Source organism: Zootoca vivipara, chromosome 2, assembly GCF_963506605.1.
Source record: "Zootoca vivipara chromosome 2, rZooViv1.1, whole genome shotgun sequence".
NCBI classification, from domain to species: domain Eukaryota; kingdom Metazoa; phylum Chordata; class Lepidosauria; order Squamata; family Lacertidae; genus Zootoca; species Zootoca vivipara.
This window is the reverse complement of record NC_083277.1, coordinates 52,635,350-52,660,838: the sequence shown is the minus strand read 5'-3', so window position 1 is coordinate 52,660,838 and position 25,489 is coordinate 52,635,350. Positions and strand designations below refer to the sequence as shown.

Here is a 25,489-nt window from a genome sequence, read left to right as displayed (position 1 = left end):
TTGTTATACATACATATTAGTTCTGTGCATACGGTATTTATGGAGAAGTGAGCCCACTGAGTGTATATATCATGTAAGATTGCAGCCTTACTTTGACAGTGCGGCTTGGAACTATTGAAATTGCACTATGAACTGGGTAGATCGGAGAGGGGGGGGAATCTCAGCTTGTGTTTATAGTTGTGCTACCTTTTTATTGTTGTTACATTTTAATGTCCAGATCTTGATCTTTCCAGAGGCATCTGGTTGGTCATTGTAGGGAACAAGATGCTAGACTAGATAAGCATTTGGTCTGATCCAGAGGACTCTTGTTCTAATGTGGGGCCTCATATGTGGGGTTTTTTGTTTGTTTGCATAGGAGGAAGAAGGAGAGACAGGGAAGATTTCCCCTTGCTTTCCCATTTCTTGCTTCTGCATGCTCCTTACTCTGCTGTATCTGAGTGTGCTGTGTGTGAAAATGGTCTTTTCTGTGCATATCACTTGCTTGATCTGGAACCATGTGTATAGCTTGGCTGCAGGCATGAAACAGCTTTTTTTCACCCGTGTCAAATACCCAGTTTGGCACCCCCCCCCCGAAGCGCATTTGCGTACACACACATACAGAGGCTGGGAGCCTCAACAGCACTCCTCTGGAGGCTTCAACTGGGGCCCCAATAGCTATGGCTCTGCTTGACTGTATATCTAAATGTGGTTTCTGTCTGTCCACACTGCGTTATTTAGTTTCAACAGGATAAGTGTTGGGAGGTGTATTCAGATATGCACTCTTCTAAAACCAGTGCAGAAGATAAAGGTCTGAACACAGATGGGCATTCAGAGTTGCATCTTACTGATCCCTGGTTCAGGTTAATGTTCCAAAGCCTGCCTCCTTGGTACAGATCTTATTCCTTGGACTTGAGTATATGGCTCCATGTACAGTTTCACTGTGGGAGTGGGGGAGTGGGAGTTTAAATGAAAATCATGAAATCTTATGGTGCTTGCAATGGAAATAGTCAAGGATTTAATATAACTTCCCTTCAAGTTGGAATTACTTTGGGTTTTGGAGCTTTGTTGGGAAAGAGGTTTAACAATGACAAGACACTTGCGGGAGATAATTGGTGGGCAGTGAAACAGTTAAATGCCTATCCACTAATTTGCCTCCTGAAAATTGTTTTCCACTTCTCTATGTTAGCATTGCAGAGAATCCACAGGTTTAGGAACCACTCTGGACACAGTGCCCCTTGTGCATATTGGGGAAGCAGTGCAGGTTTTCTGGCCATGGTGCTCTCCTACTGAACTTCAATTTAGGGAAAATAGGTCACTTCAATAAGACTTTATTTTCTTCTTTTTCAGAGAAACAAATCCTGGATCAAAGATCCCTGGGAGAGACAATGAGCTATTGCTAGGCTGTCTATACTGCTGATTTTCAGGTTTGTACAACATGCATCTCACTGGAGGAAATTTTGGGCTTTGATTCCAATTATATGGTTCCGGAAAAGAGATTGACAAGTGTCAGCTTTATTTCTGTGTCTTAAACAAGAAATAGATAATGTTTTTTTTATCACACATGTCCTGATTTGTGGTTCAATAAGATACAGAAATGAATTTTGAGCTTAAGAATCAGTTAGTCAAATTCACTTATTGTTAAATGCACTTAAATAGGAGTAGGCAGTTTGCTGTGCAATAGTAAGCATGCTGGAAATCTGGTGAACTACAGGGATGCAATTAATACTAATAATGTTGGTGCATGGGATGTTTTGAATAAATGTTAAGGCTATCAAGTATGGGAAATTTTAAATGAGAAGAGGAAAGGACAAAGGCAATTTAAAGAGAAAAAGAGTAGTATACTGAGATGCATCATAGCAAGGGTCCATTACCCACTGGCTTAAAAGACAATGACAGGATCACCAAACATGCCTGCTGTGTTCCAGTTAGAATTAGATATTCTGAAGCAAATATTGAATACACTCAGGGTCTGCATCAGTTCAAAGTCTTCAACATTTTACATAATCAGAGTTTTTGCATCACAGGCTTTGTGGTATAAGTAACTATATGGTCTAATAGTCTTTCCACAAAAATGTTGGGGACTGGAAATGATCTTTTTAAGAAATGCAAATGCTAAGTTCACAAGGAAGCAAATAAGTTCATTGCAGGAGCTGTAGGAAAGTATCTCAAGCTGCTTGAATTTGAGTCCAAGGAAAGAGATTCAGGCAGCGCATATTATAATCCAGTAAGATATTATAAATGCTAGTATAAAATTAACTGTGACATTTTTCAAGGGCAAATCAGATTTCTTTTCCACCGTTGCCCTTGCTCTCTGCTGATCTCACTAGGGTGGATAGTAGCCTAATCACATTGCAGTTTGCACTAAGATGTGGTTTTTATTAATTGCCAAACAGAATGAACAGTTGCTTAGGTAATTGTTTCTAAAGGACCACATCTAAATTCAAAAATCAAAGTGGATTCATAAATCTAGTTACAGGTAGGTAGCCGTGTTGGTCTGAGTCGAAACAAAATAAATTCCTTCAGTAGCACCTTAAAGACCAACTAAGTTTTTATTTTGGTATGAGCTTTCGTGTGTATGCGCACTTCATCAGATACCTTGGTATGAGCTTTCGTGTGCATGCACACTTCATCAGATGAAGTGTGCATGCACACAAAAGCTCATACCAAAATAAAAAACTTAGTTGGTCTTTAAGGTGCTACTGAAGGAATTTTTTTATTTGGATTCATAAAGGCCATTATGGGGGAAAAACTTGGGTCAATCCATGTTACTCCCACTCCCACCCCTGGCCTGGTATTCTTGCTTTTTGCCTCTTTGCAAGGCACACAACACTCACCCCCACTTGACAATCACTACTTCTGACCTTTTTTTTTCTGGGAATCCTCAGATTGATTTTATGCTGCCTTTTTTTCAGTAGCTGCATTTTACTGCAGCTGTTCATGCCATATGAACCAGCAGTGCAATACAATTACTATTCTGGTGAGAGTAGCTTCAGTGTTGCTGAACCAGTTTGGCACCCTTTCCTCCACCTTCCTCCCACACTCCGTCTTTGACCTTACAGAGGATATGTCAGAAATTTTTTTGTCTTCCATTTTATTCCCATTGACTAAGCGATCATATTAACAATGGCCACATTATTTCTAATATTTTTCGATACTCTTACGTGGTGAGCACCTGCGGAGCACCAAATGTAAGTTTTCTATGAAAATGCTGCTATCTGTGCTGATTTCTTGTATGGATGAAGGGGAATTAGGCATAAAAGTACAGGGAGATGAGCAGCAAGAGGGGTGACTGAAAGCGAAACACAGTGGAAGGCGGAGGCTTAGCGATGGCAGGGAATATGTGGAACATTGTGAAGGAGGTGCCGAAAGCTTCTGATTGCTGTCTTCCTCTGCCTTTACCATCACCTCATGCACACACAATTCTCTTAACTCCAGTTCCATTATGGGATTGACATTCTATGAGGCGTTCCCAGTGCACACTTTGCCTGGGGTTGGTGGGTCCCCTTCAGGGACTGCTGAGGCTGAAGCCAAATGCAGACTGACCAAGACTGACCAAGAATGGATAAGGTCAAGGCAGCTCTGACATACAGGCTGGGATTCAGTGAAAGGGACCACAAATGTATTTTTGAAATACTCTGGGGGTCACAGAAACATTGTGTATGTTTCTCACACCCACTGTCTGTGCATGGCCATCTGGACTGGTGCACACATGCCATCTGGATTGGTGCACATATGATGCATTTCAAACATCACTTAGATCCTCCTACTTATTGAGCTTCCCAGCTGCATGGAGTACAGGCATGCATTGTAGACAAGGGACTTACAACATGTTATTCTAGGCCAGGCACCCCCAAACTGCCGCCCTCCAGATGTTTTGGACTACAATTCCCATCTTCCCCGACCACCGGTCCTGTTAGCTAGGGATCATGGGAGCTGTAGGCCAAAACATCTGGAGGGATGCCTGTTCTAGGCAGTTTGGGGATGCCTGTTCTAGGCAGTGTTTCCCTTGAGCAGCAATGGTAAATACCGTAATTTCAGTACTGTATTGACCTGCAAACATGAACAATTCCACTACAACCCTGCCTTGTAAAGGTCTGCAGTGTGGATCTGAGTCATATCTTCTTTAGGAAAACTTTCCCTAAACTTATCTGTTACTCTAGGACAGGCATCCCCAAACTGTGGCCCTCCAGATGTTTTGGCCTACAGCTCCCATGATCCCTAGCTAACAGGACCAGTGGTCGGGGAAGATGGGAATTGTAGTCCAAAACATCTGGAGGGCCGAGGTTTGGAGATGCCTGCTCTAGGAAATATCCATTTGTATTATGATTACCTAATTTTTGTCCTCCTCTCTTGTCCTTAGTTGATTCCTGCAGTTTGAGGCACCTGGAGTCATGGCAGACTGGCTGCTCATTGGATTGTTTGCAGCACTGGTTGTGCTTCTGCTGTTGACGCTCTTTGGCTTTGCTGTTTATTCGGGGCTCTTCACAGAAGTGATTGTGAGTGCTGGTTTGCCCCCCTTCAGCAGCATCACTGTGGCATATAAATTCCAGGTGGGGCCTTATGGTGACACTGGAAGGCTGTTTACGGAGAGCTGCAGCATCTCTCCAAGGCTGTGCTCCATTGCTCTCTACTATGACAACCCTCACACGGTAAGTCTCACGGTAAGAGCTACTTCTTGGTTTGCATCACTGTTAACACAATCATTACTTGAGTACAAGGAAAATCTATTTTCTGATATGTTAGATCTGAAGTAGATCTTAGACTTTGGGAATGTGCACTATGAGGGTAGGAATTTACTTAAGAATAATAATGTGCACACTCATGAAATGGATGAGATGAGTAGCCTTGTGGTAAACTTGCAGTGATTTAACTTTATGATCATATTGTATATGCTGTAACTTACATACAAACCTGATCCTGTAAACAGATGTGATGCTTTGTATTTTTATTAATTACTGTGTGTAATGAATTCTTTATATTTTTGTACTTGGGGGTTATGCTTTTGAACCAGTATGTTTTATAGTTGAATATTGTGTTTATCTGAATATTTTTCAGATGCTTATTTTTTGGTGGGTAGGAAATATTGCACCTGTTGAATTTCTACCTGTTGTGTTAAAAGCACAAAGCCTCTTGCAAGAAGGTGTAAAGTGAAATTACTTGGAAAAGGGTGCAGAATCTTTTGAAAGTAGCTAAAGAGAGATGGTCTGCTCAAATATCAGAGAGGCGAACTACTATATACATATCTATATATTCCACTGTGTTTAAATGCTAATATTACCATAAAGGAAAAGGGTAAAGGGGCCCCTGACCATGAGGTCCAGTCGTGTCCGACTCTGGGGTTGCGGCGCTCATCTCACTCTATAGGCCGAGGGAGCCAGCGTTTGTCCGCAGACAGCTTCCGGGTCATGTGGCCAGCATGACAAAGCTGCTTCTGGCGAACCAGAGCAGCACACGGAAACGCCATTTACCTTCCTGCCGGAGTGGTCCCTATTTATTTATTCATTTATTTATTTATTACCATAGACAGTAGCAATTTGGTTTATTGGCTCATTATCTTGGAGTGAGTATTCCCATGGGTGACTGAATACTACTGCATTTCTTTCATTTTCCTAGTCCTCTAGGTGCTGAGAAGTGGTGCTGTCATGGCAGTTTTAGTAAAATACAGAGCTTGCATGTCACCATCCAGACCTTTATATAAGAGGGTTTTTTTCCTTGTAGGGGGTCTGTGTTCAGCTTCTCTTTTCAGACTTTTGATGTTGGCCACAATCCAGAAAATTGCACAGCTATTGTGTCAGGCAGGGCCTTGAATTTTCTTTAGAAGACTTTTGCAACTTGACTGAATTTCAACAGCCATTTGCAATGCAGCGTAGGTGGCTGCTATGGTGGTGGTGGGGAAATCAAATGCCCTATTGGGGATACACAGACCTTTACATAAACCCCTAAAGAACACTCTTTATTTTGCATATTGTCTTTACAGAGGAAAAATGTATCTAAACCTGGATTCATCTGTTCAAACAATCTGTTATAGTTGAGCTTTTGACAGCTTGATTAAAAAAACAAAAAAGACTCAAACCAACCACAGTGTTGCCAGAAAAATAGGGTTGTGTGCTTGTTTGTGGTATAAGCACTTCCTGTTACACTAGCACAGCCTCTGTAATTTTCTGATCAACAGTGTTGAAGAAGCATGTATGCCAGAGGAGCTACCAGTTGAGTTTTTCTGCTGGTGCATTGATCTATGGACACAGGGCAAATAGAGGAGTTGTCATTGTAGCACATTTTCTAGGTACAGTAATAGTAATTGTTAGCTGAACCAGTTTTGGCTATTCCAATGTGAGCAAGAGGTCCTTCCATCTGAAGTAATTTCAGATGGTAAAATGTCTGCTTCTGGATTTTCCTACCTCTTTTCTGGTACTTGCAGATTAACAATAATTTGTAAGCTGCCCTTCATAACAGAGCAGTGCAAGAGAGGGTACCTTATAGCAGTTAAAACCAAGGAGGAGGGATGATGATGATGTTAAAAGGGAGTAGTTAATGCCAGAGTGAAGTCAGGAATAATAACATCTGAAAATCTAGCCAAGTCAATTAACCCTCTCATATATTTTTTTATTTTTAAAATGGCATTTGCAGTCCTCCTTTCTTCCAAAGGGCAGCATACATGGCTGGGAACTTGAATTGAGATCTCCCAGACCCTAGCCTGAGAGTTAATCTGTTACATTTTCACTGCTTCTGTTGGAATAAATCTATTGTGCTAGAAATGTATCAAAGTTGGTGCCAATTATAGTTCAAGGATGAGGGCATTCTATAATTGTGGCAGCACCACAAAGTAAGACTTTCCCTCTGTTTTTTCCCCTGTGGTGTAGTGATACGTACTTTATTTATTTATAATTCTAATACTCAGAAGGAGAACATGGCAGCTCTTTGACATTTCTAGTGATTCTGCATGGGGAATGAAGATGCTGTCTCCATTGTCTAAACTGAAATACAGGCAGAACAGAATTAGACACGGCTGAACTTAGGGTTTACACTAATTAATTAATTAATTAATTAAAACTGTAACCCTATACTTACTTGCCTGAGAGAAAGACTTGCCTAACTCCATAAGATTTAGTTTTGAGTAGACCTATATAGGATCACTTTGTAAATGTATTTATGTGTCTATTCTCCCACATAAATAAATAAATAAATAAATAAATAAATAAATAAATAAATGGAACAGTATATGTTTGTATTGTAAAATACCAAAGCCCTTATAAAACTACCACTAATTCAGTAGTTACCTGCTTAAAACTCTCTAGTGCATCTTCAAAAAGCTATTGGAGGCCTATGAAGGATCCCTTTAAACGTAAGGTTTCTTCATCAGTTTTAAGTGTAGCACATCTCTCTTCTTTTAAACAAAAACAAGCAAATAAGTGTTCTCAGTATTCTATTGCAGCTCCTGCCTTCTTTATCAGAGACCATCTTTCTGTGATACAGTGGTACCTTGGTTTACAACCATATTCCGTTCCGAAGGTCCAGTTGTAAACCAAAACAGGTTGTAACCCAAGGCGCGCTTTCGCCAATGGGGCTCCCCCCCCAAATGGTTGTAATTTTTTAAAAAGGGTTGTAATCTAAAAAAAAAGGGACACACACTTCTGGGTTTGACGTGGTTGCAATCCAAAATGGTTGTAATCCAAAGCGGTTGCAAACCAAGGTACCACTGTATTTTCAAGTGTGATCTCAGCTGTGGATATTTTTTATTCCTTGCACAAGAGTAGAAGATGAAAACACATTTGGCAAAAAGAATCTGTATATAGAAGACAGTTGGGGAGGCACCAAAGGCACGTGAATAACCTTCCTTACTAATCACATTGTTTGTATTGTAAATACAAAGGGCTTACAGAGAGAGGGAGGGAGAGAGACTAGTTCTGCCTGCTGTGAAAAGTGTGTGTCTATCTCTGGCATCTCTTTATCTTACTGGAATAATATAGTTATTCAGGGTAAGTCAAGGAATCAGGAAGCAAAAGACCATTGTGCTTAATCTTCAACCAACGTTTGATTGAAACTTGCACGGGAAGAGTTTCTAAGCACTTTTAAGACAGTAGCTGATTGGGACAGCACTCGTTTCTCTTGCATGTGGTCTTTGCTATTCTTTTACAGACCCTGTGCACTCTTCCCCCCCCATCTCCACCACTAGAGGGTTTTTTTTGCAAATGCAGCAAGTTTGGCTGGTCCATTGTTGCTAAAATGATATAAAATGAATTTCTTCCTCTGCTCACTGGGCATTACCATCAGTGTATTTTTGAAGCTGAGGTATTATCCTTATAGCATTTATAGATGCAGAGGATTTTTTTTGGATTTCGGTCTTGTGATAAGGGATTATTATTTGTAATTTGTAACATGCGCATTCTAGTTATTCGGTAAGTTTTGTGGTAGCTAGGGTCAAATAATGAAGTTACCTGCCTTCAATATCTCAGCTGTGTTGCTGTCATCTGCCAGTGTTCATCTGTTGTTATGCCAATGAGAAGTTTCTGCATATGCAGCTTAAAGTGTGTTCAAGCCAATTTTGTTTCAAGCTCCTTTAAGCAGATATATTATTATTATTTATTATCCAAAGATAGTGGGGTGGTTCACAACATAAAAATACAATATGAGAACACAAAATACATAATAAAAACAAGAACAAGAAACTAATAAACCCTACTTCCACAAACACAGTTAAAAGGACATAGAACATTAATCAGCTAAAGGTCTAATTAAAGGGAAATGTTTTTACCTGGTGCCTAAATATGTAATGAAGGCACCAGGTGAGCCTCTCTAGGGAGAGCATCCCACAAGTAGGGAGCCACCACGGAAAAGGTCTGTTTCCATCCTCTCGACCTCATGCCTCAATCTGATTTTAGAATTAAAGCATTTGGCAGAGCTGGAGTTATAAGTTCAAATTCTTCATCTGATGGGGAGGGCCAGAACAAGTGTTGAAATAACCATAGGCGGTTTTTTAGCAATAGCAGGAGGGAAATGAGGTTGCAGGCACGATGTTGTTATGTATAAGAGGAATTTTTCGCAAGAAGAATGCGTTTTGCGATTTCAATGGAGACTTGCAAGATGAAGTTTCCTATGGCGCGCTTCGTAAGACGAATTTTTTCGTCCCATAGGGTGCCTCGCAAGACGAATGCATTCCTATGGGAGCCGCATCGCAAAATGATTTTTTCTCTATACGAAGCGACTTGCGGGATGAATTAAATTCGTCTTGCGAGGCACCACTGTATAGGGATGCCCTCTTGATTTTGTTTAATCATGAGGTCTCTTGTCCTCCTGATGGGTGGGCAAGAGTTCTTCACTTCTAGAGACTTGAGCTCCCAAGATGGTTTGCAGTCTTATGGTATAAAGAACAGCTGGGCTCAACTGTTGCTATTTCTGTAGATTTGCAAGGCAGATGAGATGGTGTCCCCAAGGACAGGACTGTGCCAAGTCCTTTGCACTGCAGACAAAGGTCTTCCTCTTTTGCTTTCTCCTGCAAATGAAGCAAAGTGGGGATGATTCACATTAGTCAGTAGATAAAATAGTCCTGTTCTAGGTTTCCCCCTGGGTAATAGACTTCTGATTTATTATTATAGCTCACCCTGTCTCCAAGGCTCAGTCTGGTTGGCAGCATTTCCACATCACATTCATTTTCAAAACAGTCTTGAGTGGGAGTTAGTTCCATGTTATATGTTGGGCAGTGACTTATCCAGGGCCACCCGCTGTACTGGGATTTGAATGTAGATCATCCAGCTTCAATTCAAACATCAAGTACTGGCCGGCAAAGGACAGTATTTTCAATCCTTTTCCAATGTATTTTCATCACAGTCTTACAAACTGGGGCATCATTGTTCTCATTTGGCAGAGAATTTGGGATATGGGGTAATGAAGAAGCCACCCAAATACTTCGGGTGGTTTCAGCTAGATTTTACTCAGAGTAGACTCACTGACATATGTCTGTGCCACAGTGAGCTGGGGGAAGCAAATAAAACTGCCTGCCTCCCAGGCTGGTGCTGAAGGTCCTAAATGCTTGCCAGAGTTTATTTCCAGTAGACCTTGGCTCTTATGCAGTCACCCTGGAATGCTTTAACTGAAGCCTAGCACCACAACTCCTGCAGCCAACGGATGTGGCAAGCCAAGCTAGACTGGGTAATGCTTGTCAGGCTCTACGTTTCCAGTCATGGAAAGCTTGAGCCAAAAGGCCTCTTGTCAGTTTCTCCTCTGGCTGCTTTGCATTGCTCCAGCAGAATAACTGACTGATATCCTGTCTTGTTGGGAACGAAGGGAAGAACGTTTGCCCTGCAAACTAAAGAAATCAAAAGCTTTTGACTCTGTGGGAGAAGCCTTGGTATAAAAACCTTCTATTTTTTATTTTTACTATTAAAAAGAATACTCCAAAATCATATGATTTATGAATCATACAAGGAAGGCGATGGAAAGACTGAGATGGTTTCTGTCCTGTGTATATGCGTGCACATGTGTCTAAGAGGGGTTGCTAGGAAAAAGTGATTTAATAGACTGCCTGGACTAATTTGCAAGGGAGGGGTGGAGGAAAGTTAAGGAAGAGACTCCCCACAGCCTGAGATCACCAAGTCGAAACCTATCATTAGACATCTGCGTTCCAGTGTGTTGTGGGCTTCTTCTTTTTCTAAACATGAGCACGCGCATTCCCAGTAATTGCTGGATGTGGGCGGAGCCACTGAAAGAGTCAGTGAAATAACTTCCAAATTTCTACATTAAGACGCCTGTTTTGGAATCTTGGAGGGCTGCTGTTGGGCAAGCCCCCCTTTTTGTTTAAGGTTTCCAAGCCTGTCCTTCAGGTGGATTGCTTCCGTAGACAGCAAGGAAAGCTGCAGGTTCTTCTAAGAGGAACCTGGGCATTTCTGGCTTTGTCTGGAAAATGTTGTGCCCCTCTTTTGAGAGGTATAGTTTCTACAGAAAGAGAGACCTCAATATAAGACTCTTGAGCTGCAGTGCTCCAGCAGATAGCATTCAGCTTTGAATCTTGGAAGTAGGGGCTCAAATGCCAGCTTAGCCAGGGGCAATGCGGATGGGTCTAGGACAGGGGTCCCCAGACTTACCGAGCGGCGGGCCGGTGCCCGCCGCGCCGCCCGCGCGGTGGGCCGGACGGCAGGGGAGTGCGCGCGCAGCGGGCCGGAGGGCGGGGGAGTGCGCGCCCGTGCGCATGCGCACACGCACACGGGCGGAAAAAAAATCGCCGAAAATCGCTTGTGCGCATGCGTATGGGCCTCCCCCGACCCGGAAGTGCACCAGAAATGACCTCTTCCGGGTCGGGAGAGGCCTGTACGCATGCGCACAAAGGATTTTCGGCGATTTTTTGCCGATTTTTTAGATCGTCGCTGCGCCGCGCGCTGTGAGAGTGGGCGGCGGCAGCGGGCGGCGGGGGTCGTCGCGGGCCGGATTGGAAGGCCGATTGGGCCGCATCCGGCCCGGGGGCCGTAGTTTGGGGACCCCTGGTCTAGGACAAATTCACCTCTTTTTGGCCTCCATGTGGAGTCTGCAAAATTGACAGTTCAACTTCAGGCATAGTTGTTTGACTTGATGTTAGAATAGCATATTTAGGCTGTTACCCAACACTGTAGATCTGAAGTGATATTTTGGGTTGGATTGATGTACTTCCTCTACTGTGTCAGTTTCAGGGGACAGGCAGTTGCCATGGTGCGAAGGTTATAGCAGATTTATATATGAGGAGACAGTCCATGTTAGCAGCGAAGAACAAGCTAGGTAGAACAAAGCTGACGGCCAGGGAGATGTCGTAAGCAGACTTGAACGAGGAAGATCTGGTGGTGTTCTGACCTGAGAAGGCTTTATATGTAGATTTCCCAATCTGCTGGAAGCCTGGGCTGAAAATTGCTCAGTATCTGGGAATGGGTGCATTGTGTTGCTTTTGTAGGCTGGTTTCCTAACTGGGTAATTAATGCTTTTACTGATAGGTCCAATTGGTACCTAACAGCTGCACCTGTAGAATGATAATGTGGGATCCTGGACTAGTAGCTAGATAGAAAGCTGTTCAGTTTCTGTTAATTGGTTCTCATGGGAAACTTACAGATTCTTGCTTCACACAATTAACTCAAGGCAGTGTCAATTTACTCTTGGCAGAAAGTCTGCCTGACCTGGAAACTACTCTCTGATTGGTTAACGGCCAGCACTGAACTCTGTTATCTAGGAATGCTAGCACAGTTGTTTCTTGTTGGGTGTTAGGAGTAGGAGTGCTGCGTATGGTTGGAGAGAGAGAGACAGAAAGGATTTTTTTTTGCTTTGCTTTGTATGCAGAAACTCTGCTTGTTTTATTTTCTTTTAATAAATCCTGTAAATAGTTATTCTGCGTCTAGCCGACTAGTCATTTCCACTTCAATTAGCTTATGCGCTGTGCAGGAAAACTCTGCTACGTTTGGGTTAAAGCCACTAGAGCTATGCCTGACACTTCAAAATTCTAAGATGGGATGGGAACTGAGAGTGGAGCCCTGGGGCAACAGATGAACTAATCTTAACTGTACATAGGCCTGATTATGCTGATTATGCACTTGCATAGAAAAATAGCAATTGTTCTGAATGGGACACTTTTTTTTAACCACTTTTGCCCCTCATTCTCCCTATTGCTGCCACTTCATTCTCTTGCTATATGCTGCACCCATTTCCCTCTTCTATTGCTTTGTTAAAACCGAGAGAGAGAAAGAAAAATATGTGCAGCTGTTAAATGCTGGCATGGGAGGAGCATAATGAGTGCAACAGAAGGGGAGTATGCACTGCTTCCATGGCTGTAAGAGGGTTATTTATTGAAGGGAGTGTGGGGAACGCAGGTACCAGGGACATGACATGTCGGTAGATACTACCCATGTGATTTCTCCACTGTCTGTTCCTTCAATAGACCCCCTGCTAGCAAAAAGCCAGCTGCAGTGTTTTAGAGCAGGGATTAGAAGAAGAAGAAGAGAAGAGTTTGGATTTGATATCCCGCTTTATCACTACCCGAAGGAGTCTCAAAGCGGCTAACATTCTCCTTTCCCTTCCTCCCCCACAACAGACACCCTGTGAGGTGGGTGGGGCTGAGAGACTTCAAAGAAGTGTGACTAGCCCAAGGTCACCCAGCAGCTGCATGTGGAGGAGCGGAGACACGAACCCGGTTCCCCAGATTACGAGTCTACCACTCTTAACCACTACACCACACCATTACCAACTTTTTAAAGCCTGTGGGCAAATTTGGATTATTGAACTAGTGCTGTGGGTACCACCCCCTTTGGTTCCCTCCCTCCCTGCCTCCCCACCTTCTCTCTCTTTCTTTCTTCCCCTGCCCCTGCGAGACATAAAGAGACAAACTGTGTATATACATGCTTTACTTTTCCAAGGGATCTTGGATAAAAGCAGGGCTTTTTTTCAGCCAGAAGTCAGATCCAGTACAATTAATATGAGCCTAAAACAGCACATTGGCATTGAGAACGAGGGTCACTTTCAACTTCTTCCTTCAGCTCTGTGTTATTTTCAAGGTAGAAAAAGTAACCACCACCCTGACCTCAGAGGCTTTGTGGGCACCAGGAAAGACCTCAAGTGTAGCCTTGTGCCCATGACAACCCCTATTTTAGAGACAGTGGCTGTATTGCAGAGCTGATGGTGAAAATATTCTGACTGGTGCAGTTAGTGGCCTTCCTAGATCCCTGGTGCCACTAGTTTCCAGCAGTGGTAAAGCAGAAGAGATCTGAGGTAGGCAGTTTAACTCCTAAATATAGGAGACCATTTAAATGGCACCTTACACAGAATACGTTTGATTGAAGCATTGCTAAGGAGTCATTAAAAGGCCTATACCTTTGTAGCCTGTAACACCCCGATTTCCTGTTTGGTTGTAGCAGTAGAGTTACTACCGCTGCACTTCAAGGCAAGTTAGTTGCCCAAGGTGAGAAAATGTTTTTTTTTTTAATGCAACCACATTTAGAGCATCTAAAATTAGCTAAATCAAACTAGCCTTTGGTTCACTCATGGCCATGAGCTACTCATAGGTCTTTTCATAGGGTAAGGATAGTTGCAGGAATGTGCATCAGACATTATTTTAAAAAAAAGCAAGATTGGCCACATGGACCTCTTTTTCTAGAAAAAATAGCACTAAACAGAGTTATTGTAACATAACTTTATTGCGATAGAGTCCTATTTTAATACAGTTACATATTTGTTTTTACATAGAAGGTTAAATTAGTATATACAGCCTTCAACTAAAAAGTAATATTTTTGTTTTATAGAAAGATACAATAGGTCCCCAATGAAGAGATTGAAAATGGTTTACTTGTTTTATGGCCTGTGGCCAAAACAGATAAACTAAACTTAAAAGGTAAAGGTAAAGGGACCCCTGACCATTAGGTCCAGTCGTGACCGACTCTGGGGTTGCGCGCTCATCTCGCATTATTGGCCGAGGGAGCCGGCGTATAGCTTCCAGGTCATGTGGCCAGCATGACAAAGCTGCTTCTGGCAAACCAGGGCAGCACATGGAAACGCCGTTTACCTTCCCGCTGAAGCGGTTCCTATTTATCTACTTGCATTTTGACGTGCTTTCGAACTGCTAGGTTGGCAGGAGCTGGGACCAAGCAACGGGAGCTCACCCCGTCACAGGGATTCGAACCGCCGACCTTCTGATCAGCGAGCCCTAGGCTCAGTGGTTTAACCACAGCGCCACCTGGGTCCCTTAGAACCTAGCAAAACACTCAAGGAGGACATATTTACAACCTGTGCAATATAAAATGGTGTTCAGCTCAAATTCAAATAATTATCATTAAGAATTACTCAAATTTCTGCTCTTTACGTACAAGTCAAAATAGGTTTGTTTTGCTTCATGGTAATCATCCGTGACCATTGGCCATATTATCTGGGGATGGGGGAGTTGAAAGCCAGCAATGTATGATTTCCAATTGCAGATCTAAGCTCTTTGAGACATATCCTTTAATAATAATAATAATAATAATAATAATAATAATAATAATAATAATAATAATAATTTATTCATATCCCGCCCATCTGGCTGGGTTTCCCCAGCCACTCTGGGTGGCTTCCAACAGAAAGATAAAATAATCGATTAAACATTAAAAGCCTCCCTAAACAGGGCTGCCTTCAGATGTCTTCTAAAAATCTGGTAGCTGTTTTTCTCTTTGACATCTGATGGGAGGGCATTCCACAGGGCATTTATAACTTGGTGTTGTCAACACAGTTGTGGCTTTGCAAAGCCACTGACCTGTCAACCACTAGGACATCAGGACCTATGTTTCAAGAAAAAACAATCCAAGGAAGGCTTGAAGTTGCCACCACCAATCAAGCTGATCAGCTCACCAATGAGCTTCCCATAGAGAACTTGGTAACCAATCCCAGCTGGCTTGCTCTCACTGCCAATCAGGTGACACCACTTGCCAGTGCACCACTAGGAGCATATTTTCAGGCTCCCAATTTTGCATTAGCAGCTGCATCTCTACCTGTCCTTCACCAGATGTCAGGTGTAGGGCAGGGGTGTGTGGTTTGAGGGAAACAGCTTTGTGGGCTAAGCTGGGACTCATGCCAGAGGTTCACTACCCCTTAACTAGGGTATGGTCTAAAGGTGACACATAGAATCATAGATTTGTAGAGTTGGAAAGAACCACAAGGGTCATCTAGTGCAACACCCTGCAATGTAAGAATCTGTTGCCCATTGTGGCAAAAGCTCCTCATCTTGCTGAAGCTGAGCCCATCTGTATATGCTCAAAGTTTGGGTAAGTGCCTGCCTGAGAACCACAAGTATGTTGCCTTAGCTACAATGGTTTTGCATACAGCATTTTGTCCCAAAGAATGAGTTTATTTAAGTTATTACCAGTATTTGTTCTTTGTGGTGTTTGTGTAGCCAAAGCTATTACAAAATTTATCCTGCTAATCCTCTTCTTCCTTGGAAAGTTCAGAGGTGCTTACAAGGTAAAAGGTAAATGACTGGATGGTTAAGTCCAGTCAAAGGTGACTATGGGGTGTGGCACTCATCTCACTTCAGGCCGAGGGAGCCGGCATTTGTCCACAGACAGCATTCCGGGTCATGTGACCAGCATGACTAAACCACTTCTGGAGTAACGAAACACCATGACGGAAGCCAGAGCACATGGAAATGCTGTTTACCTTCCCGCTGCAGCAGTACCTATTTATCTACTTGCATTTGTGTGCTTTCAAACTGCTAGGTTGGCAGAAGCTGGGACAGAGCAACAGGAGCTCACTACCATCGAGCAGATTTGAACCACTGGCCTTCCGATTGGCAAGCGCAAGAGGCTCAGTGGTTTAGACCACAGCACCACTCGCATCCCATACTTGCAATATGGAGGTTACAAGGAGCTCCCAGTGGTCTACCATAAAAAACTGATCTGCTTCATTTATAACATGAAGCTGCCTTGTCCTGAGTTATAGCATTCATCCATTTAGGTCTGTGTAAACTAACTGGCAACATTTCTTTAATGTCTTAGGCAGAGGCCTTTCCCAGCCCTGCTACCTGGAGAATCCAGGGCAGTGGAGACTGGTGTCAACTAGTGTATAAAATTTGCATGTTGTAGAGAAAAGTGGATATAGAAAAGTCCCCCCCCCCTTACTTAGAACTTGGAGACATCCAATGAAACTGGATGTTGGAAGATTCAGGACAGACAAAAGAAAAGTACTTCTATACACAGAATTGGCATAGCCAGGCTTCATGTGTGGGGGAGGGGCAGCTGCCCATGATACACAGAGCATAAATTATGGAATTTGCTCCCATAAAGCGATGGTCACCAACTTGGATGGCTTAAAAGGGGAATTAGACAAACTCATGGAGAATAAGGCTATCAGTGGCTATTAGCAGGCAAAACGTGCTCTGATGAGTGGTGTTCCTTGCCATCAGTGCTGTAGCTTCAACAATGCTATCAACTGGAATGTTATCCCTTATTGAATGAGAGGTATAACTCCCTTAATCTCTCCCTCCCCCTTTAGTGCTGCTTAATGGCTTTGTATGAAGGGACAAACTGTAGTGACTTTTAGGTGCTTTCTTCCCTTCCTCTTTGTTCATGTGCCTCTCTGGCAACTTTTCAGGGAGATTTGAAGCAATGGTATCAGGTTTGAAAGTGAATTGATTCCATTCCGATCTGACTTTTTCTAGTTTAGTGACCAGCTCAGACTTGGCTAGGCTTCTGGGAGGCATCGCCTCACCTTCTCTGCCACCAATCAGCTTCTTCCAGAGTTTTGCACAGCAACTGGAAGGGCTACTGGAAACTGCTGGCAGAGCTGCCACCCACCTTCCTCCAGCTGTCAGCTTTAAGGGAAACCTGAGTAGCATAGCTGGCAGTACAATGAGTGCCCTGCTGGCGTGTTAGTTCTTCATTTATTCTATGGGCTGGCAACAAGGCATTTCATAAAATGCAAAATGGGCTGGAAATCCTACGGATACATGCTTCAAAATCATGAGACTGAATTTAATCACCAAATCTGTGTGTCCTAAGAAAATACAGTATTTTAGCTTCTCTATATTTGGGGTGAATTACTGTTACTGCCCTCTTTGAAATGCTAGGAGAGGTATGCTGCATGCCTGGTGCTAGACAGGTATACCATATTGACCTGAATATAAGCCGCACCCAAATATAAGTTGCACCTTTAAAATTGGAGGGGGGGGAGAAAAAAAATAAGGCACTCCATTCCTCGCTGCTCCTGGCTGCATACTGGGGGGGGGAGCCACGATGTGTTGCTGCCGCCCTTTCCCCTTCCTCGCTTTCTCACTTTCTAGCCTTGGGGGAGAGGATGGGAGACTACGCATGGGGTAGCCACCGCTTTGCCGCGCTCCTGGCGCTGTTTGCCCTGCGCTCCTGGCTGCATACCGTAAGGTCGCGAATAAAAGCTGCACTTTAATGTTTCACAGTCGGAATTTGGGGGAAAAGTGAGGGTTATATTCAGGTCAATATGGTATCTCACCTGCAGATATTCACAGCGATCCAAATGACCATAGGAACCTAGAGGAAAGCATCCTGCTATAACAGGGCTTCTTAATGCTGAAATGTGCCAAAAAGCAGTTAATACCTGTGCAGGAAGTTGCATGGATGCTTGTACCCATATCCAACATCAAGTGACTGCTAGCCAGCCTTGTGATTGGCAGTGGCAGTTGTAGCAGCAGATTATCAAGCCAGTTGTTGCCACTTCTAGTCACCTTCCTTATTCCTGAGCTGCTGCTCCTGCCAGACCAACCTTTAATCATAATTGGCTGGGTGGTGGCAGAAGCAGTGGATCCTCAAGCTGTCCAGGGAGGGCAGTGGTGGCCAGTAGTGGATCTGGATCCCGGAGGTAGGGTTTGGCAGGCAGAGGAGCCAGCAAAACTGAGGTGGCAGCTGCAGCTTGTTCTCACTGTTCTTCTGTGGCTTGCCTGGGCCACCCACCCACCGCTTCTCATGATGCTGTAGTTTTCAGTGCCACCTGTCTGTGGCCAAGCAAATTACAGTGCGATGACATTCTTATCTTATTGTATGTGCAGAAATGTATCGCTCCATTTTCCTGAAAGGGATACATGATGGATTTCAAAACCATCACAAACTTCTTAGTTCCTCTATCTGAAAAGCAAAGGAAATGAAGAACATTATATAAAAAGCCCTGCTGATTATGTCCTCTGAGTATGGAATAATTTGCACAAGATAACACTTAACATTTCTATAATTAATGTATTGTTTTCTGGTTAAAAAATAAAAATATTATTAAAATAATAAGGTCAGCTGTATATTGAGCCTTTTCAGCATTATTATGCCAACACTGGGCAGCTTTATGCCCACAGTGGGGAGTCTTATCCCAGCACTGAGCAGTCTAGAGGAGAAAACATCCTCATTTGAGTGTAAGTAGATGATACAACTGAGGAGGTGGCTTGAATTTACTTCATCCTTTATAAATTAGAACAGATAAAGCAGAGGGTGTGCCAGGAAGTTAAAAAGGAACATTGTGACCCTCCGGGAATGAGGACAATATCTTGTCCCTCACAAATATCCCATTGTCCCAAGGCGCTTCCAGATGACCTATTTATTGAGCATTCATCCTGATTTGTTTGTAGGGAGATTACTGTCGATGACATTGGCTGTTTAATGAGCATTTATTCTGATTTGTTTGGCGGTGGAAAGGGGAGGTTTGATCATGTTAAAGCAAGTGCCACCCCACACTTTCCAATGTATTTGCCTGTCATTCTCCTTATTGCAAAAAGCCCCATCTTATGGGGAAGGGGGTTTATAATACAATCAATTATAATTGTGCATTCTGAATTTGCTTTGATGTGATTAAATCCCATCCCAAAATTGTTATAATCTGGTGGTGCCCTCAGTATCTTTCTCCTCTCCTTTCTAGCCTCTCAAAGCACCATTGTTTCCTGACTTCTCCCAAGTTCTACTTCAGTGTGGTTTCATATACAGTATTAGGACACACACACTTCTTGACTGCTCTAGAATGCAGTGGCGGACATTGGGGTATCAAATTTCGGCGGTGCCCTGTGCAATGCCAAAATTCGGCACCCCCAAGGCTCTGTGCCCAATTCAACCGAACTCATTCTAAACCCACCTCTGTAGAATGCACTTGGGTGCTTGTTCAAGTGCAGTTTGGTACTTACCCCAAGTAAGCAAGCTTGTGGCAAATTGCAGGTTCTATTCCCAGTAAAAGACAAGAGATCAAGCTGCATGCAGCAGGATGTGATGTGCCAATTTGAACTTGTCAGCTGTGCTTGAGAGTTGATGTGGCTCTGTGATTAGCTCTGAGTAGCTTTTAGGTTAGTTGTGCACAATTGAGCCAAAGCATGTGAGAGTTTTGCACTGCATGATTTTAGTTCTGGTCCCGTCATCCTCCTCCTATTATTTATACAGCACCATCAGGGTGCTTGATGCTTTACAACAGGGGCGGACTTGTGAGACCCAAATTAGGCACACCCCCCCCCCCGCCTCTACCATCCCATTCTGCTGAATTCAAGACATCATAGTTCTGACATCCTGTGGCGCCCCCTAGACTATGCACTCACTGCAGTGGAATTGGTTGTGCTGCCCTAAAGCCACCTCTGTTTACAGAGTAAAAAAGGACAGTTTCCTGCCCTAAGGATCTTACAATTGAAAATTTTTGATACAAGGGAAACAATAGAGGAAAGAGAGGGGAGGAGTACAAAGGGGGAAAATGTGTGGTTGTTTCAGTTATGCATGCTTAGGCTTGCTTAAGGACTTGGTTGCAGCAGGGAATTGAAACTAGAGACTTGAGGGTGGATGTAAAGTAAGCTATGTAAAGGTGGCTATGTGCAGGTATCCATACTTGTGGCTAATTTGCTATTTTCTGTTTGCTTAGGTGGGCTGAGCTGCTTATTTTGAATTAGATTAAGTATTGCTTTTTGTGCTTCTCATATAGTCGGCTGGTAGGTAACTGATCAAACAACATTAGGGCTTTATGGATACACTTGCATTGTTGCCAGCTGATAAATGGAACCCAAGCCTTTCTTCTGCTTCCAAGGCACACACTTAGCACTGCTGCTATATTTATCGCTTATGTAGCACTTGTAATCTGCAAGGTAGTTTAGAGACCTTGGTGCCACATTTGCAACTGGCACTTGTATAATTTGGAGTAGCTCTTTCTGACCTCCTTGCCCTTGGATATATTAATCCTCTGTCACAGGGTATGTGTTACGCATGATGGGTAGGGGAGGATGCATGGCGTCTATGCAAAGGGCAGGCACACCTCCCGTGTACTGCAAAACACAGCTGTAGACACTCTGAAATATGGGAATAGGTTCATCTGTGACCAGAGACTAAGGGCAGGGATAGCATTGCAAGGAGCGCCAGGGTATAGGCTGCCAACCATTCCTGGGCAGGTGTACATGCAGATAAATCACCATAAAGCTATTGAGGGTAGGATGCTGGTTGTTTCGCTGTACGTATGGTTCACATGGTATGTTTTCCATTGGAAGATGTACCTGGGAATAATCAAAGGAAAGAAGAAAGCTGCATTATACAAAGTCAGGCTATTGGCCTATCTATGCTAGTGTTTACATTGACTGGCAGTGGCTCTTCAGCTTTCAGACAGGGACTTCTCAGCCCTGTCCAGAGATGCTGTGAACATGGGTCCTTCTGCATGCAAAGCATGTGCTTAACCATGGCCTTTACCTCCAAGGCTGATTGTGCACCACATGTCTTGGGCGAGCAGACCCTTATCACGACATTGTTGAAGGCCTTAATTGCTTACAGGCCAAATTTTTCATATTTGGTACTATAGTCCATGTTTTACAACTTGCATAGCCATTTGCAACAGTGAGGCACTGGGTTGAGTAGTGTGTGTTAGTTAGGCTTGCCATACGTCAGGAAAATTCCTGACATGTCCTGGTTTTCAGGTTTAAAAATGGTGTCTGGGAAATTTTGCTGAATCGGCAAAATGTCAGGGGAAACCCGGCTGTATGGAAACACAGTGGAAACAGCTCAAAAAGCTTAATATCACTTTTTGGGGTTAGGTTTCCCAATTTTGGTGGTTTCCTTAAAAAAAAAGCTAAACTTTGCTGTGGGTGTCAGTAAATTTACTTCTTGAAATATGGCAACCCTAGTGTTAGCAGAGGCTGCAATGATTATGACCTGCACCTACATTCCTCATGTTGACAGGGATTCATAGACTCTTCTCTCACAAGACAATGAAAACATGCCTTCCTGCCCATGGGATGTGGCTTGTTGGGAAAGGAGGCTCTCCAATAGACAGGTGGTGATTGAAAAGCTGGCTGGGTGTGTCATTTTCAAGAGGAAAAGTATTTCTGTAGTTGATCTCTTCTGGAAGTACTAGTTTTAAGCTGTTGCAATATCCTATCTCAATAATGTTCTCTGAAACAGTCTTCCAGGGAGAGGGGGGGGGGGAGAGAGAGAGAGAGAGAGAGAGAGAGATCCATTTTGTGGCTGCAGATATGTGCCATTTTTGAATAGTGAGAACATTGACCCTACCATGGAGCTGCATATTGATGTGTGTTTTGTGTAACTTGATCTTCTGGGCAGCTGCCAGGGTCCATAACTGAGGCCTGGGTTGTGCTCCCCATGTTTTATTTTTTCTGGCCCTTAGCTCCGAGGAGTGGCTGGTGACTGCATTGCGCCATCCTTTTAATTTCCGCACAACATAGCGTTGCGCAGGGGCTGTGTGGGAAATTAAAAAGGGTAGCTAGACCCAGCTGCTCAGTGTTGCTTAGAGCACTGCCACTGTAGCCAGGTAAGCCTGCCAGCGCCTTCTGGCATAGGAACAGGCCCACCAGAGTAGATGTAGCCCATCTAATTTTGATTTTCAGAATATCTCCTTTGGACAGGGTGGCTCCAGGTTTGGGAATTTGCCTTGGGCAATCAGTATGCCATTGTGCCTAATTCCCTACGTTGCCAAGCATCCTCAGCTTCTTTTTTTCCAGTCTGTGGTACTGTTCCTCAACTCCATTTGCCCATCCAGTTTGACAGCAGCAGGTGGAAATGTGTCACTGCAGGTGAAACGTATATACATGGGAGCTGTATATGAATGAGTGTTTGCGCATCTCCACATATTTTGGATTGAATCCAGGATTCTTGAGGTTGTTACAGGACTGTGTTGAGCAGAGACATTCTGTTGTCTGAAGTGGAGTCCAAGTTGTGTCTCCACCCCCTTGCTAGGGTCAGGCTTTTCAGCAGTTTTGCTGCACCATTCAGACACTGTACTGTACCTGCCTTTACCTGTCTCCTTCTCACCTTGCTACATGGCAGGGAAGACCTGATTATGGCACCTAGGGAAGGTGCTGCTCCAATTTATCAGAACTGGGTGGACTGGGCTGATACCAGGTCTCAGCATCACCCAGCCCCCATCTCCTGATTGGCCCATTTAAATGGGCCTCCTGCTCAAATTCAAAGAGGAAGATAGCTTCTGCACCAGACAGCAAATGGCTGCTTCACTGGAACCACAGCAACTATTTAAGTATTGAACTATTTAAAACCATATTTTAAAGCTTTCCCTTGGGCCTAACTAGAACTGCAAACTCTGCAGCCCAGTCTTTTTACTTAATTGATAAGGACCCATCAATTTTTCAGTGGTAGATGCCAGATATTATTTGTTAGGCTGTGAGTTAGTGACTTGCTTTTTAAAGGCAATTTTACTTGTGATTTGCTACTGTAACAGGAAATGGAAGAGAAAATGTTGCAGGTGGCCTTTCCTTCTAACAATGTGTGACAACTTTTGTTTAATAAATTGTGAGTTACCTTATGCTTGCTTCACTGTTTCAGATGGCTGCTTATACTGAGGTTTTGTAATAGGCAAACATTAACAATTTTATTGGTTGAGAACACTTGGCCAAAAAGGAGGCAATGTGTGTATATTCACATTTCCCCACCTCTGGGTTAAAACAGTTAGAGGGAGAAGATGGTATCTTTATGTTGGGGGCACTGGTTTTAATGTCTGTTGTCACCCTAAAGCACCAGACAAGGAATACTGGAACTTCCTGTAAGATATAAGACAGCCTTCTCTAACATGGTGTCCTCCAGATGTTTTGGATTGCAACTCTCACCAGCCCTGGCCAGCTGGTGGAGAATATCTGGTTGGCTATGGCTACCTGAAGGAGAAATATGATGGCAAAACCTACAAACCATCCTTTGTTACTGCTCACTGCTCAAATGTGGATCACATTGGACCTTACAAGGTAAAGTCTGTTTATTCCTAAGGTACCGGGAAAGGATGAGATTTTTCCATTCTTGATACCTGGTCCAGTGCAGACTCTTGAAACCTTGGGAAGTGGCATACCCTCTAGATGTTGTTGGACTCCAACTTCCATCAGCCTCCCTCCACTGCCTCTCCGTTAGGTGCTGCTTTGATTTATTTTTTCTCTGGAATGTATTCGCTGCTGCTTTCAGAAAGTATCCAGTTGAGCAGGTGTGGTGTGTTCTATTATAAGCACATCATGTTTACAATGGAGACAGTTCAGAAATGAAGACCATGTAGTAGCCGAGACAGAAAGGAATCAGCAGTGGTCCCGAGCACTAGCACATGCCAGGTAGAGACTTGCCACCATGGCAGTCTATCTGCTTATTTGCTTTCCCTTTATGCTTATTTTGGCTGGCTAGCATGCTTCTCAGCTTAGGCCACATTATGTACAATGGATTCACGAGATGCCCTGTTTTAATGTGTAACTTAAACTCAATAGAATAGCCTCAAATTAATAGGCCAAGTATTCCGTAAGCTTCTGTGACACTTTTTAGGTTGCTTTGGAGGTTATCCCCTGAGTGTGCACACACTATGTTGTCATCAACATATGGAAGCTCTGTGATGGAGGTTATGGTAACCTTACTCTTTACTTTAACTCAAGTTAAAGAGCTTTCAATCTGTTCAATATATGATTTCTATCCCAGTGGGGAGTTTCCCTTCGACAATGTGTAGGATCATGGTATGAAGATAATAAATAGAGTTGGAGTGATAACACATCCCTGTTTAATGCCTGATCCCACTATGAATGGTTCACTTTGAGAGCCATTGTTATCTGCGATTGTTGCTGTCTTATTATCGTGGAGGAGCCAAAGGATGTTAACAAATTTATCTGGGCAGCTGATTTTCAAAAGGGCAGTACGATTTACAGTGTTGAGGCCTTAGTCAGGTCAATAAATGCCATATATAGGGGTTGGTTTTGCTCTCTGCATTTTTCTTGAAGCTGTCGAGCAGTGTAAGATCATATCCACTGTCCCCTAGAAGGTATTTTGTACATACTGTAGTTCTGAAGCCTGTGTCCCAGGAGATGTCATTGTTTATAGCCACTCTGGGAGCCTGCTAAGCAACTCTCCTTCCCTTTTAGGCAGCAGTGTTGGTTGCACACTCTTCAACCAGCCTATAATAATAATTGGTGTTGCCTGAATTATTAGTTTAGTTTTGGGTAGTTAACAATGTAATGACACTGTCACCTGTGAGATTCAGGAATCTGTTTCTTTTTGTGTCTTCCTCCTTAGTGTTACATTATACTGAAGCTGAGACTAGAGTTGCAGCAGTTTATAATCCAGGAATTGTTCTCTGCTTTTTTCCATCCCAAGACCAGTGGGGTGGCCATGACACCATAAAGGCTCTTTCTTTTTGACTTTTGACTTTAGTCTAGCTACCCCAAAAGGGATTGAATGGCACTCCCTTGGTTGTAAGGTGGACCTGAGGAGTAGACTTTAAGAGGAGCAAACATTCAAGATAGAACAGGGCCTTCTTTGTACTTCTGGAGCAGGCTCTTGGGTAAACTGGGTTTCCAGGGCTACCCATGAAGTTCTGTGCCATAGAGAAAGGCTCATGGGAATATGTGCTATTTTTAATAACTGCGAAAGAAGGCAAAACACAGGAATCATACGGACGTAAAATAAGCATCGAGCACCTGTGAGAATCAGTTCTAAGTAATTTTTTATTATATGCCTGGACTTTTGCAGAGAGAACTAGCATTTTGGGAGAGATGAAATTAAAAAATTAAACTTACTTATGATAAAGTTTCTGTGATCTTGATTGTTGATCTTGGTCACCACCTAGTGGAGAAATGAATATGCTGTAGTGC

At 43.3% G+C, this 25,489-nt stretch overlaps 1 protein-coding gene across 4 annotated transcripts in view; it reads left to right on the top strand.

Moving 5' to 3' along the window:
- The window catches only part of TEX264 (testis expressed 264, ER-phagy receptor), a 160,991-nt gene that overhangs the window by 4,211 nt on the left and 131,291 nt on the right, over positions 1 to 25,489 (top strand). For 3 of the 4 annotated variants that reach the window (XM_060271521.1, XM_060271523.1, XM_060271522.1), the window contains exons 2-3: positions 1,327 to 1,403; positions 4,340 to 4,640. In XM_060271521.1, coding sequence (XP_060127504.1) covers positions 4,371 to 4,640 — 270 coding nt within the window. In that variant the 5' untranslated portion in view covers positions 1,327 to 1,403; positions 4,340 to 4,370. The remainder of the gene's footprint in view (positions 1 to 1,326; positions 1,404 to 4,339; positions 4,641 to 25,489) is intronic. The other variant, XM_035106078.2, reaches the window with a different exon arrangement.